The sequence below is a fragment of the Vidua macroura genome, chromosome Z (genome assembly GCF_024509145.1).
Source record: "Vidua macroura isolate BioBank_ID:100142 chromosome Z, ASM2450914v1, whole genome shotgun sequence".
Classification (NCBI taxonomy): Eukaryota; Metazoa; Chordata; class Aves; order Passeriformes; family Viduidae; genus Vidua; species Vidua macroura.
The window spans coordinates 57,069,618-57,084,602 of record NC_071611.1 but is presented as its reverse complement, the minus strand read 5'-3'; the positions used below and the strand labels follow the sequence as shown (position 1 = coordinate 57,084,602).

Here is a 14,985-nt window from a genome sequence, read left to right as displayed (position 1 = left end):
TGGTAGGGGCTCACTTGTTACCTCTGAAGTTGTGGGATGTTCTCTCTGACTTCTGCAACTGGAAAAGCAGTAGTATGGAGGAAATAAAAACAGTCTTTCTGCTGTAGTCCTCAGAGCAGACTGTTGATAAGTATTAAGGCAAGTGATTCTTACCAGGTAGTGTTTTCTAACCAGTGTGAATCAGGAAGAAAGTGTAGCATTAATGGTCTGCTTCAAAGGTATGTAGAGCATGTGTGGGCATTGTGCTTTTATATTAATGGAGTGATGTATTTAGCATGCTCCTAGTGCATGCTATACCTGAAAAATAGTGCAGCATGCCTGAAAAATATGACAGACTGAAAGGCACAACAGAGAAAAGGAAATAGTCCAAGAGAGGAGGAAAAAGGAGGCTGGAGAAATTTCTCTGTTCGAGTGGAAAATAAGAGGCAACATTAGAAATCAGAAACAGCAATTATGTGATAATTGAGAGAAGACTGTTTGACATGAGCATGCTGTGTAAAGATGGAAAGCACAGCAAATGAAAAGCAATGTCAAGAGTCTTAACACCATTTTTAAACAAATTGTTTACCTTTGGGTGCTTACATAGATGTCTACAGCACAAAAGGCTTGAACTGTGTAAGTCAGTCTTAAAAATGGAATATTATTCTTTCCCTTGGAAACAAGTGTTTGTGTAAAAGAGGAAGACCTTAGAACGCACTGGGGCCTTTTGTGGGGTGTTGAAGTGCTGAGCTGATTAGATCCAAAGTATGGATCCAGTTTTTCATTAAATGAGACTACTCAGTATTGCTGCGTTGTTCAGAATCTTGAATAAGCATGATGTATATTTATGAAACACAAGAGTATTTTCTGTGTAAGTGTAAAAAGTGTATGAACATTGTCTGCGCACTGAAGTATGAAGTAGTTACTACGTGAAGGTATTTTATGGGCCTTCATAAATCCAAAGGCACTGGTTTCTCTCTACTGCAGACTCAGCAGAAGTTTGCAGGAAGCTCCAGTGATTCTTTAAATTAGCTTTTAAACTGAAAAATATAATTCATTAGTGCCTAGAAAACCACTTACAGATTAAATCTGCTTTATCTTTTTGAAAGGATTTTAAATGATGCCTTATTCTTCATGCAGTTAAACCTGAGGCACTTCCGACGTGGAAGGAGGAGGTCGGGTGCTGTTGTAGCACATACTGGATATGCTCTGCATCAGCAAGATCCTCATGAAGCTCACCGTAACATTCCTCCTCCTGCAAATGCCCTTTGCCACTACCATATTGCTGCCAGTATCAATCCAGCCACAGGTAAGAAATGGAATCTTTGCTATGAAGTGAACTCTAGTTGCTGTTAGGTATGTGTTCTCTCTGGAAACTTAGCAGATGTATTTGTTCAGTGTGACATTCACATTCTCTGGACAGAGAGACATAATTTTGTCTCTCAGGATTTCTTGGAGAAGCACAAGAGAGAAAAAGAAAAAACAATCTTTATCTCTGCTCCTTTGTTTTCCCCCTGTGGAATGTGGTATGGAGATTGTTTACCTGAAGTGATTGCTTGATTGGATTCTGGTTAAGGTTGTTTGGGTTCAATGACCAATTGGATCCAGCTGTGTCTTGGACTCTCAGCAGAGAGTCATGAGTTTGTTGGGTAAGTAAGAAGTAAGTATGTAGAATATTATAATATTTCTTTAAATAGTATATTAATGTAATATAATATAGTTTTAATAAAGCTATCCTTCAGCCTTCTGATCTGGAGTCCAGACATTATCATTTCTTCCCTGATCCGGCATTTGCTGCATTTTACTGTAGTTCAGTATTTATATTATCATGCAAAATTGCTAGTATGTTGGTTTCGTTTTTGCATGAAAGAACTTTCTATAGTAATGAAATTATTTGAATAAATTTCCACTGCAGTAATCCTGTCTTTTATGTTGTTCATCTTTTAAGTGAGATTGATAGTGTCTAAAATGGCGAAAACTAAGTATTTGTAACTGGAGATAAAATTTACTGTGAATTGTGTATGATACTGGGAACACACTGATAAAACAAAGAAATCTCTAAGCTTCTTAAAATGAGCACCTGACACTTTAGTGCTGAAATAACCACACATTCATGTACTTCTGTCTCTGAACCAAACAAAACATGACTTCACCCTGTATTCCATAAACTTTGATATTGCCTTGCACTGGAACAACATGCTGATAGGGGTTGAGGAAAATCCCCTATAGCTGCTGATACGTCTGTCTTTATTATCTTTGTGTATGCTGTAAATGACGCGTGTGTTTGCTCATTGAAGACCTGACCAGAAATGCAATATGAAATGGCATTTCAATTAAGCTCTGTTTTATAGTATTGTTTTTCTGTTCTTACTTAACTTTGTTTGAAAGGCCAATTTTCAGCTAAGAGCATTAATGATTAGTTCATGTTTCTAGGAATACAGTCTGGTATGATTGGAAAGAACAAGTGATTTCCATTAACACTACTGTGCTAAGCAAAGCTCTAAACACTTTCTCCTTGATTATTTTCAGCATTTTAAGTAGCGGTTCATTGGTTCATATTTTAACAGACAGGACTAGAATCACATCCAGCCTACCAGAAGGAAACTTCTTACAGTTTTGTGCTGTACCATCAGTGCTATCATATTTCTACAGGAAAAGTCTCCAGTCATTGCTTGTTGCTACCCAATGGCACACAGGAAAGTTTCTTGAAAGCTTCTTGGAGATTTGTCTATCTCCTCTATATTTTTTCCTCTTCAGATTGCCCAGTGAGCTAGCTAATCTTTTCATCTTTGACCATATTTTTTTTACTTATTTTTAAAGCATTTCTTATTTTTATACAGAATAGCTAATGTCATGGTTAACCATGGTTAGCCATCAACCAAGCCCCAGGCAGTTGCTTGCTCACTCCCTGCAGAACTGGGGAGAGAATCAGAAGGGTAAAAGCTAGAAACCTTCTGTGTTGAGATAAAACCAATTTAATAGGTTTTATCTCCACCTTGTTTTCCTTAATAGGGAAAATAAAAGCTGCATACACGACCACAGAGACACAAGGAATGACTTCAGTGCTTCCTATGGGCAGGGAGATCTTCAGCTATCTCCAGGAGAGCAGGGCCCTGTCACACCTAACGGTCACTTGGGATAACAAATACCGTCCCTTCAAACTTTCCCCCTTCTTCCTTCCTTCCTCCCACTTCAAGCACTGACCATGATATCATATGGTCTGGAGTATTCCTTTGGTCAGTTTCAGTCACCTGTCCTAGCTGTGTGTTCTCCCAGTGTCCAATGCAGCCTCACGTTCCTGGCCAGTGTGGCAGTACAAAAAACAGAAAAGGTGTTGGCTCTGTGTAAGCCCTGCCCAGCAACAAAAAAACATCTCTGCATTATCAACCCTGTGCTCAGCACAAGTACAAAACACAGACTCTATGAAGAAAGTTAACTCTACCCCAGCCAAAACCAGCACAACTATGCAAACTTTAATTTTGCTTTTGATAAACTTTGCAGTATGAATATGCCAAGCAGCAAACTCACAGAATGAGGATAAATTTAATTTTGAAAAAGATTAGAAAAATTAGATACTTAAAACTTGTCTTTGGCTTTTCTAATCTTGTATTCTTTTTAAGTTATCTATATTGATCAATATCTGTTTTAATGTCTTTTGGATCGCTTGGTCTTTAACTCAGTTGATTGGAGGATAACAGCTTGTTCTTTATTGTAGAATCTCTGAAGTAACTTTCACATTTTAAATCTTAATTTGAAGAAATAAGTGTTCTCCCTCACAGTCAAGTCTTTAAGTACCTCTTAAGTCTAACCACATTCTTTAAGTAGGCCTTTTCATTTGCCCTTTTGAAATTCAATTTAATCCAAAAACCTAATTGTGTTTCCTTTCATTTGATTTGAAATAAATTGGTTTGTGATCTCTTACACAGCATTTTAAAGTTTCTGAGAAAAACTAAAGCCAAAACAGTTTTATCTCTCATTCATGTCACATTTTGAAGAATAATGCTTTCATATATACTTATATATAAGAAAATATATAAGAATAAATACAACATGCAACAAAAATCTTTGAGACCTACTTTTATACTATAATTTTACTTTTTCTGGTGTTCAGCCTGGGTGGAATTCTGTGAAAGGAATAAGCAGTGGTTGCTAGGACAAAATTGTCTCTAGGCAATTACAGAAAAAGTTACTGAATTCAAAGACTTAGAAGTTTTCTGGGAAGAGAGATTGTGATTTATGTAGCAAATAGAAAGTCATTAATAATAACATCCAGAGCTGAACATCATTTAGAAGCTGGTAGTTTTAGATGGAAATTGGAAAAAAAGTGATTTCTTTAGTGACTTCGATAAATACTTAAAAAGTGCATAGGTTTATAATTTCATCTGAAAAATAATCTTTCTAGTTCACCTTATTCACGTTTACTGTAGCTTCATCTTTCAAAGGGTGTCAGCAGAATTTTTTCCTTCAGATTCTGTTACTTTCTGAATGTATAATGATACTTTTGAGACTGGCATTGGCCTGTACTGTATTTCTTAAATGACCTGTGCTACTTCTGCCCCCTTCCCCTGCTGTATCCCCTACCCACAACAAAACTGCTGGTTGTCATGGTGCTCCTTTCTTTTATCTGTGTGCACTCAATTGCAGTTTTCTTTGGCTATATCGGACAATTAGTAATTCAAACCTATTGCTGATTTTGATAGAAACAACAGATTTTGGGTGAAAAGTATTTTGTCTCCCAGGATGTGGAATTTAAGTAATGCTGCATAAATAGCAGAAGGAGATGAAACTATACATGGAGACTTCTAGGTGGCAATTACATGTAGTTTGAGATTTTAACATGTTGCTGTATCACACATTTGGGGAAATTGCAGTAAATCACCTGTCTGCTTTTTTTAAATTTAGATTATGTTACTCTGCAGCAGTCTGATCCTTGCTTCTGTCACATATTTTGTGATTACTGCTTTATTTTTCACAGCAACGTGGGACACCAAATACCATCAAACAGCAATGTGAATTAACAGGATGTATCAGAACTAGAACTCCTGGGGTTTTGTGATGGTGTTACAGAGGGTATTGTCTTATCTCTGTACTAATTCTTGCTAGTGTAAACCTCTGTAGTCTTTGGTTACAGTGTATATGTACTGCAGCATCCATTGTGGACTAAATGTTGGAAAATTATGCTTAAATGATTTGGTTCATACTGAGCTGTAGTAGCAAAAAAAAAAAGGAAATTAACTTGCATGCACAGTATTACATCAACATTGCAGGACTCTACTGTTATCCTAACATAAGCATACCAAAGAACCTCTGTGTGGAACAAGTCTCAAAGCAGATGGTGTTGGTGCTGGGAATGACAAGTGGCAATATACGTGGACTTATTTTTTTCATAGTGGGTTTTCTTCTTAAAAACCATTTCTCTAAAATTATCTTTTGACCTAACTTACCTAGTTCTCAAAAACGTTAATCAGTATCTTTTTCTGGTAGATATTCCTCTACTGCCTTCTATCACATCTCTAAGTCTTGGTGACAATGAAGAAAAAAGTGGACCTTTTATTGTACACTGGCTAAACAACAAAGAACTTCATTTTACCTTATCTATGGAAGTGTTTTTGCAACAACTTAAAAGGAGTTTTGAACATCATTCCCCTGAGACTAATGCTGAGGATTCTAATCAAATGGATGGCAGATCAGAAGAAGGTAAAAGTCAGACATATGTCATATAGAGAAATGGATTACAGTTTTTAAAGTAGTTTGTAATGTTCCCCCGGACGGAAGTTAGAGATTGGCAACTTGACATGCAAGGGTACAGACAGATTACAGTGGCATTTCAATGCATTTTCTTCCCTTACACTGAAAGTATCTAAGTGACTTTAAAAAAATGTATCTGGAAATTCTGATTTCTCTTTTCATAGTTGTTCTAGCAATTTTGAGTTATTTGTGCTGAAAACGGTATTATTTAACTAGGCTTGACTGGAGGTCTTCCCATGAAAATGTTACTTCAATATTAAGGAAGCAGGAGCAACTTTAGAATTAACTTTCTTTATTTAGATATTAATGTACAGCTAATTTAAATAGCTTTATTCTATAACATAGTACAAGTCAATTAATTTGAATATATACATCCTGGCGATTATTGTCCTTTGTTCTGTCTATGCATGCAAAAATTGGTATAAAATAGGGGAAAAGAAAAATATTTCAAATTAAGGTGCAACATAAACTATTTTGGTTTGTTAGACACTGAGATCTGTTAGAGGATATATGATTGTAATCTTCTTCCTTTTAAATTAGTTCTCATATGGGTAGCTTATAAAAGGCCTGAAATTAGCTCCACTGCCTGAATAACGCTGCTTATTATACTTCTGGTTTTGAGTATGTATATCTCTATATACATCTATATATACATCTATATATATGATGCTTAGGTGCTTCAGTGCACATATATATGTGTGTGTGTATTTTAGAAGCTGATGAAAATGGAGATGAACAAAAAGGAAACCAAGAGAAGAAGGAACTAAGTGATGAGAAAGCTGCTCCTTATTCAAGCCTTGTTCCTTTATCCTCTGCTATTTTTGATCATGAAATTGAAGTTCTGCTTTCTGAATGGAGTAAAAATGCTGACATGCTCTTCAGTATACATCCTATGGATGGCTCCCTGCTGGTATGGCATGTGGACTGGCTGGATGAATACCAGCCTGGCATGTTTCGCCAGGTGCAGGTACTTTATTCCTCCTGCATTTTACATTGATGTTCAGTGAAAAGTATGATGGGAACTCTAATGCTTAGTCTTTCTTTCTTAAAATTGCAGGTGTCATTTGTTTCAAGAATTCCTGTTGCATTTCCAACGGGTGATGCAAACTCTCTTTGCAGAAGTATAGTGATGTATGCTTGTACCAAAAATGTTGACTTAGCTATTCAACAAGGCAAACAAAAGCCTCCTGGCCTTACACGATCTTCATCTATGCTTATTTCTTCTGGACACAGTAAATCAACCAACAGCTTAAAATTAAGTATCTTCACACCTAATGTTATGATGATTTCCAAACATGCAGATGGGTCACTGAACCAGTGGCTTGTGAGTTTTGCTGAAGAATCTGCTTTTTCAACTGTACTCAGTATTTCACACAAATCCCGATATTGTGGTCACCGTTTTCATCTTAACGACTTGGCTTGCCACTCAGTGTTACCACTGCTGCTTACAACCTCACATCACAATGCTCTAATTTCACCAGATGTTGAGAAAGCAATACAGGCAAATGAGTCTTTTAAGTCTCAGGAGTCACCAGTAAGACCTCAGAGTAGAGGCAATGCAAATGTGACATCCCAGGATCCCAATGCTGTTTACAGTGAACTTATTCTATGGAGAGTAGATCCTGTTGGGCCTTTGTCCTTTTCTGGTGGAGTTTCTGAACTTGCTCGGATCAATTCTCTTCATGTTTCAGCTTTTTCTAATGTTGCATGGCTGCCCACACTTATACCCAGCTATTGCCTTGGTGAGTTTAATTTTCTGATTTATGAAGTATTCTAGAATAAAATTAATATAACCTAATAATGCACTTTAATAGATAATACAGAGATACTTGAATGTACTGGAAAGAAAGTTAAGCATGGATCCTTTATACAAATTTTCAAGCTGCTGATACTTGGGAATTCTTTATTCCTGAGTAAAAAGTTTCCATGTTCTACTGTTTAATTTTATGTATTTGATATTTTAGGAGCTTATGCCGAAAAGTTCTTAGATACTAGTGCATACTTCATAGCATGCTGAAGATTTAAAAACTGAGGGAGATTTAGCTCTAGTTTGCAAATGGAATTCTTACTTCCTTTCATGTATTTTGATTTGGTTGCTAAGCACAGCTTTAAACTTTGTAATTCTTGCTTGTGAATAGAAGTTAAGAGGACTTTCTTTTATGGTGTATTGTTTTTCGTCATAACTTCAAAAATCCCTGCTGTTCAAAAACAAAAAATGAAGCCATATGGTGTTTGAATATTTGAGCAGTTTCTTCCTGCTTTTCAGGTGCATACTGTAATTCTCCAAGTGCCTGCTTTGTGGCTAGTGATGGACAGCATTTAAGATTATATCAAGCTGTAATAGATGCTAAGAAACTTCTCTGTGAGCTTTCCAACCCAGAAATTTCTGTAAGTGAAAAGCCATCTCAGGTTTTTGCATGTTATGACTTCTTTCAGTTGCACTAAGCTCAGCCTTGGTGACTTGACTAAGCTGGTTGATGAGGATTTCACAGATTATTCTGCTTGTAAAAACAGATTAGGTAAGGCTTTTTAGCTGTACTATATTTCATTTAATCTCAAACTCTGCATATTGAGGCAGGCCAAGGATTGATTGGGAAGTATCTGTGAAGTGCTTACACCCCAAGGAATAATAACTTTGTGGATGCATTGCCATCCTGAGGAAAAGTCGAGACAACAATGCAGCTTTCAGGGAAAGGACAATAAATTGCTGTATGTGGGGCTTTCTAGATACTCTTGTCACCTTTCAGCCGTCAAAACCAAATGTGCTCTTCATAAAACAGGGAATGTTACCTATGTTCTTATTCAATCACAACTAGTCTATATTTTATGCTTTAGTTAACATTTGCATAGTGATGTTGCACCTATCTAGGAGGTTGTGCCACAAAAATGCATAGGAGTTAACAAGACCACCCCTCTGATTCTTTTCAAACAGAAATATGTTGGTGAAGTTTTTAACATCATAAGTCAGCAATCTACAGCTCGCCCAGGATGTATCATTGAACTGGATGCCATTACAGAGCTTGTAAGATCTTCTGCTATACTCATTTTATGTCATAATTAGCTTTTTAAAAAGCATTAATAATAAAGGCAATACCTGTAGTTCTCAATTAGGTAAATGTGGGATACTTAGACTGTTTTTGACATATTCTTGTACTTGTTTTCAGCAGTACTTGTAAATGAATGTGAGTAATGAGAATGTATTTTCATGAGGAGTCTTCTGTTGATGTGTTTAACTTACCAAGTTAAAAGCTCCTGTGTTAGAGAGCAATCTTGAAAAGTATACCACCAGGATGTTCACTTCTTGTGTATTTTTTACTTCCTTAGCATGGCCGAAAAACACAGTTATTCCATGTTTTTCAAGAAGAATTTATTTTAAATAATCAGGAGAAGGAAATGCCTTCAAAGAAGAACAGTTCATCAGACTCTGGTAAAGAATTTTTTTTTTCATAGAACATTGAAGACAGTGTTTTACTTTTCATTCCACAGAAGAAAAAACTTCTTTAATGGCTTTTATAATTTTAATGTCAAATACCTTAATTTGAGATCTTCAGAAGAATTAAACTGATGAAACTCATGGGTGTTTCATTTCCTTTGAGTTGTGTGCAACCAAATTTTAGATCAAGTAGTTTAAATCACAAGATACCCATTGTGTCCTGTGTTAAGCAGTCCCTTATCATGAAGGGGGAAAGGATTTTAAATATGAAGCCTGTACTTGTAGGGTATAAAACAGACCAAACTTACTTATCCTGTCATGGTGGATGCTCTTCTTTTACATCAGCTAAATATTGCTCCTCAGGCCTTGCATGGTACAACAAATGGCAAGCCAAACAATTCCTCCTCACTATAATACTGTGAGTAGTGCGTGGATTTTTAGGTCCTTGGACAGATCTGAACTGCTCTAGAAGAAATTACTCGTTTTCCTTGGTGGAGTGCCTCAGTTATTTGGTTGTGTAGGCATCACATTGTTCTGTTCCAATGAAATAATGTGCGGGGGAAAAAGAGTAAAGTTTGTGATACCAGGTCATCTGCAGTACTAGACAGGAGTCCTGAATTAAAGGAAACAGAGTTGTGGAAAAGTGTCAAAGGAACTTAGGGAAATTGGATATATTTAGTGATTATTTGGGTCTGGAACTGGCTGGTTTTACCTGAGGAAGAGATTTGGAGTAATGGAGATAATCCCAGCCCTCAGTGGAGTTCAGAAAACACAACTGTTATGTTGAAAATAAGAAACAAAATAGAGGACATAAAAAGTGTTACTCTACAGCATAATTGTACGTGTACATCTTGAGTATGATACACAGAAATAATTTTAGAACAAATAGGGAAATATTTGATCTTAGACAACTGTATACGTTTGTATGTGTTCTGAAACTCTGTACTAGATTGCTGCGTGCCATCCATGTAAGGAATTGGGCTAAATTGACCCTTTGAAAAACTGTTAAATTAGAACTGTATTATTTGCATGCATTTGAATTTGAAATTACTTTGTAGCACTTTCTTCTTTCCTCTTTAATAATGCATGAAGGTAGTTACCTCATATTGTTTTTAAAAAGAACAAATTCACTTATATTTTTCTATGGTACCATAACTACTGCAATGTTAAAAGCACAGGGCAAATACAGCTTATTCTTGGTAATGTTTTATGTATACACACACCTAAAGGGTCAGAGGAATCCCTAAAGGGGAAGAAAAAGAGTCCCTAAATTAACTCTTCCATCTTGGTCCTAATGGGTTGACTTTTATGTGAAGGGAAGAGAATACATGGATGAACTTTCCAGAAATGGGCACCTATTGATAGTACAACTCGCATCTTCTTTTTGTGTATAACTAGGGCAAGTAAATTCTTAGGAAGAAGCATTGTATCGCTTTCTCTCTTCTAGACTATACTGTGTTGATAATACATTCTGGGATTTAACTTTAAACATAGCAAAGACAGGCAAATGCGTTGTCATCTCTGAAAGAAAACACTGGCAGCTCTTACATGAGTGTACATGTAATTCTATTGTTTGTTGGTTGTGGTAAAAAACGGACAAAGCTAATGTAAGAGTTAGATGGAGTCAGGCCATTGCATTTCAGTATTAGTTCACATTAGCTTAATCTGATTATTTGCTAGCCAGCAAAATTTAGTTTTGCTTTCAGGTGAATAACCCCTATGATCTTCCCTTTCTCAATTTCACCAGGAAAACAGCAGAATGGATTCTCTGAAAAATTCTACTTAATAGTGATAGAGTATACACAAAACCATTCATTACTACATATGTGGCATTTACATCTGAAGGCAATTCCTGTGTCAATAGGTAAGCCCTCTTTCTTGTAGTTTTCTTTTAAAAAATAGCTGCTGTCTAGTGAATATCTGCTGTTCAGTGTAATCTAAAATGTTTCATCTTTTTGAAAAGATTCTGCATTTGATTACAAGATTCTATCACAACCATTCTTTCTTGATTACCTAATCTTCTGATTGCTGAAACTCTTCAGTTCAGCCTGAGCCTGAAGTTTGGTATTTTTTTATGCATTCTAAGGCCAGATATGCTTAATTGGCTTTAATGCAGTCTAACAGTTAAGCTGTTCTGCTTTTTGGAAGTTTTAGTTCTGCAATTTTTGAGTTTATGCATACATTTTAAATAGGACCGTACTCTGAAGCATGTAAGCATCAGTGATGCCATTACAATTCTAAATAATTCTGGCGTTCTGAAATCTGCTGGTTCTCTTTCAAAATACCAAACTCCCTCTAAAACTCTAAGGTTTTAAAGAAAGGTAAGATACACTTTCACAGTTTTCTGTTAACATTTAAAGATTTTAAGAAACATAAATCTGGTACCACTTACCAGAGGAATCTGTTATAATGCATGTTTCTGTCATTTAAACTAAATTAGCATTTCTTAACTGTTGCTTTCAAACAAGAGAAGAAGTATTATTGCAATTAGTTTATAAGTTAGTGAGCATAATAAAAATATAAATTTTCTGATGTACTTACATGATGAAGAAATTACTGAGAAGGTTCTTCATCAAATCTGTTGAAAATTTTCATGTTCCATTTCCAGCAATTTTATACTTCAGGTCTTGAGTTTTATTAAAAAAGGGAGGCATTCATATCACATTCTCTGAGAGTCTGTTTTAAGGAATATAATAAAGCTGTTATTGAAACTTTTCTCAAAAATAACTTTCACCGATTTGTAAGCTAAGACATTAAGGTCTTAATGTAATTTTCCCTAGCTACAAGTACTCTGTGCTTACTGAAACCTTATTTTCAGTGGTTAGCCAAATACATATTTCTTTGCAGTTTTGGTCTTTTTGGTCAGGCTTTAATTGTTTTATAATCTCTCAGCAGTTCTAGAATCTCTGAAGTATTTAAGGTGAGATGTCCTAGTGTTTATCTTTAAATCTGAATATGAGAATACATTTCATTAAAATAAATGTAAAATTTTAAGTCAAGTTCTTCTGGATCTATTAAAGTGAATAAAATAACTTCTTACATTATAAGAAATTACTGATCTTTTAAGGTTAACAATGCATACCTTTTTTTAGATGAAAAGATAGTTTCAAATCCATCTGAAGAAGCAACGCAAACAGAAGAATCGTATTCTTCACCAGATCCAGAGAAAATCCAATCACCTTTCACTCAAAAGTATCGGGCCTGTAGAGCAAACCTTCAGAGCACCAGCTGGCTTACTCTGTCTTCCAAAATGGTGTATAGTCAAGAGCTGAGTATGCCAGATGGAGTAGAAATAATAAGTGTAAAGCCATCAGCAGGTTTGTCATCTTTTTTTAAAACACTAAAATAGGGAATCTGCCTTTTTGACTGTGGTCTTAAAATAGAAACAAAGTAATAGTGAGTTTTGGATTTGTTGTTGGAATCAAGTATGTGTGGGTGAATTCAAAAGGTTTGCTAAAATGTACTTCCCATAACTTAATATTTCAATCCTTGAACTAACACTAAAATAAAGGTCTTACTTGAGGTATAATATTTACTGTATTCCACATACTTTCAAAAAATAGAGTTGAAACACAAATTTTTGTTTGCACAAATTTTGTGATTCATGAAATTTTTTTTAGGATCTGTACTTAAATGTTAAGTTTTTCCTCAGTAGTCTTTCTAAAATACAGTTTTAGATTTTTCAGTGGAGAAATATTTGTTTGACAGAAGAGAATATTTAGTAGTATTCATGTTTAAATATTATTTGACTCCTCTCTAGAGCACAAAATGCAGTCAAAGGGTAAAATGGTGTCATGGTATTTTTGATATATTGTCTTCTTTGTGAGGCCCTGTAAATGACCTCTTTGTGAGAAAGCAGTAATACTTTTTTTAATTTGGAAAAATAGAATAATGGCTGAATAAAAATGTTGCTAATTTTGCTTTTTAGTATTTCTTCCAGTAAGAATGTTTTATTTTTTTCATTTTAGGACATCTCAGTTCTTCTTCCATATATCCTGTTTGTCGTGCACCTTACCTGCTGGCTACTTCCTGCTCTGATGGAAAAGTTCGATTCTGGAGATGCAGGGTTGTCACTGAATCATCAGCTTCTTCCATGCCACAATATGGCACTGACGGTGTTGTTAAATATGTATGGGAAGAATGGCCATTACTGATTGAGGATGGTCTTCCTAGTAGTAGTGCTATTAATGTTCCAGGGAGGCCAACTGATGTCAGCTGTGCACACACAAACAGATTAGCAGTAGCATACAAGCAGGCAGCGTCTAGAAATAGGCATCTTTCTCAAGATTTTGTGATGCATGTTAGTATTTTTGAATGTGAATCTACAGGGGGTTCTTCTTGGATTTTAGAACAGACACTTAATTTAGATGAGCTAGGCACCATGTTGGACTCTGGTGTTAGTGTTGATAGCGATTTAGTGGCAGATAACCAACAAGATACTTCTCTGTCTCATGGTGGGTGTATTATACCCAACACTAAGCACTTGGTACACTTGGATTGGATGTCTAGGGAAGATGGTTCACATATTCTGACAGTGGGAATTGGATCAAAACTTTATATGTTTGGTCAGATGTCTGGGAAGAGGCAAGAACAAAATGGTAATGAGATTGCTACAATCTCCCACAGTAGCAGTCCTAAGGCTGCAACCCTTTCTGGGTTTGTTTTGCTGCGTTGTGTTGACTTGGTTTCATCTGTGGAGGGGTCACCTCCTTTTCCTGTATCCTTGTCTTGGGTGCGTGATGGCATTCTGGTAGTTGGAATGGATTGTGAAATGCATGTTTATTCCCAGTGGCAATCTCCTTCTAAGCAGGAACTAGTTAGTACAGATTCCTACAGTGGAAGCATGCCATGCCTAACTAGCTTAATGAAACAAAGCCAGTCAGCTGCCTCAAGTCTGCATCCACCAAAGAGAACTTTGACCAGATCTATAACCAGCCTTGCACAGAAAGTTAGTGGGAAAAGATCTGCCTCTGATCTGTCTATGGAAATGGAAGATTCTGGTCTATTTGAAGCAGCTCATATATTATCTCCAACTTTACCTCAGTACCATCCATATCAATTGTTGGAGCTCATGGATCTTGGTAAAGTACGCAGAGCAAAAGCCATTCTGTCCCATTTGGTGAAGTGCATTGCTGGAGAAGTTGTTGCTATAAATGAGTCTGAGCCTAATCATGACAAGAGGCTCAGATCTCTGACAATCAGTGCTAGTGGAAGTACTGCAAGAGATCCCAAAATGTTCAGCAAAACAGAGACTACAGACTATATTGAAATAGACTCTGTTCCACCATTGCCTCTGTATGCTCTTCTTGCTGCGGATGATGATTCATCTTATTCCTGTTCCGAGAAGTCCAATAATCAGAATAGTCAAAATAAAAAGGATATGCCCAATGACAGTTATGAAAATCTCTTCCAAAATACTGTTATAAGTACAGATGACCTTGTCACGTTTGAGGCAGATGAAGACAGTTCAAAAGTCATTGATCTTTCTCAATACAGCCCAACTTACTTTGGACCAGAACATGCTCAAGTTCTTTCTCGTCACTTGCTTCATTCAAGCTTGCCAGGTCTGACTAGGATGGAGCAAATGTCATTGATGGCCTTGGCCGATACAATTGCTACTACCAGTACTGACATTGGAGAAAGCAGAGACAGAAGTCAGGGTAAGCTGTCTCTTCCAAGTTAATTGTACTATTGTGCTTCACAGCCTTTCCAGGGACTTTTTGCCTATTTTGGAATATTTTTGTAGCTTGTAAGATGATGATGCGCCTTCATTTCATAGTATAATTATTTCAAGAGCTATTGCTTTGATAAAAGTAAAATTTTAT

General features: G+C 36.1%; 1 protein-coding gene across 7 annotated transcripts in view; it reads left to right on the top strand.

Annotated features, from left to right (window-relative positions):
- Positions 1–14,985, top strand: part of DMXL1 (Dmx like 1) — a 77,495-nt gene that overhangs the window by 23,088 nt on the left and 39,422 nt on the right. For all 7 annotated transcript variants that reach the window (XM_054003776.1, XM_054003770.1, XM_054003769.1 and 4 more), the window contains 10 exons: positions 1,120–1,288; positions 5,464–5,676; positions 6,441–6,694; positions 6,785–7,469; positions 7,994–8,115; positions 8,660–8,749; positions 9,052–9,154; positions 10,908–11,024; positions 12,253–12,477; positions 13,129–14,820. In XM_054003776.1, coding sequence (XP_053859751.1) covers positions 1,120–1,288; positions 5,464–5,676; positions 6,441–6,694; positions 6,785–7,469; positions 7,994–8,115; positions 8,660–8,749; positions 9,052–9,154; positions 10,908–11,024; positions 12,253–12,477; positions 13,129–14,820 — 3,670 coding nt within the window. The remainder of the gene's footprint in view (positions 1–1,119; positions 1,289–5,463; positions 5,677–6,440; positions 6,695–6,784; positions 7,470–7,993; positions 8,116–8,659; positions 8,750–9,051; positions 9,155–10,907; positions 11,025–12,252; positions 12,478–13,128; positions 14,821–14,985) is intronic.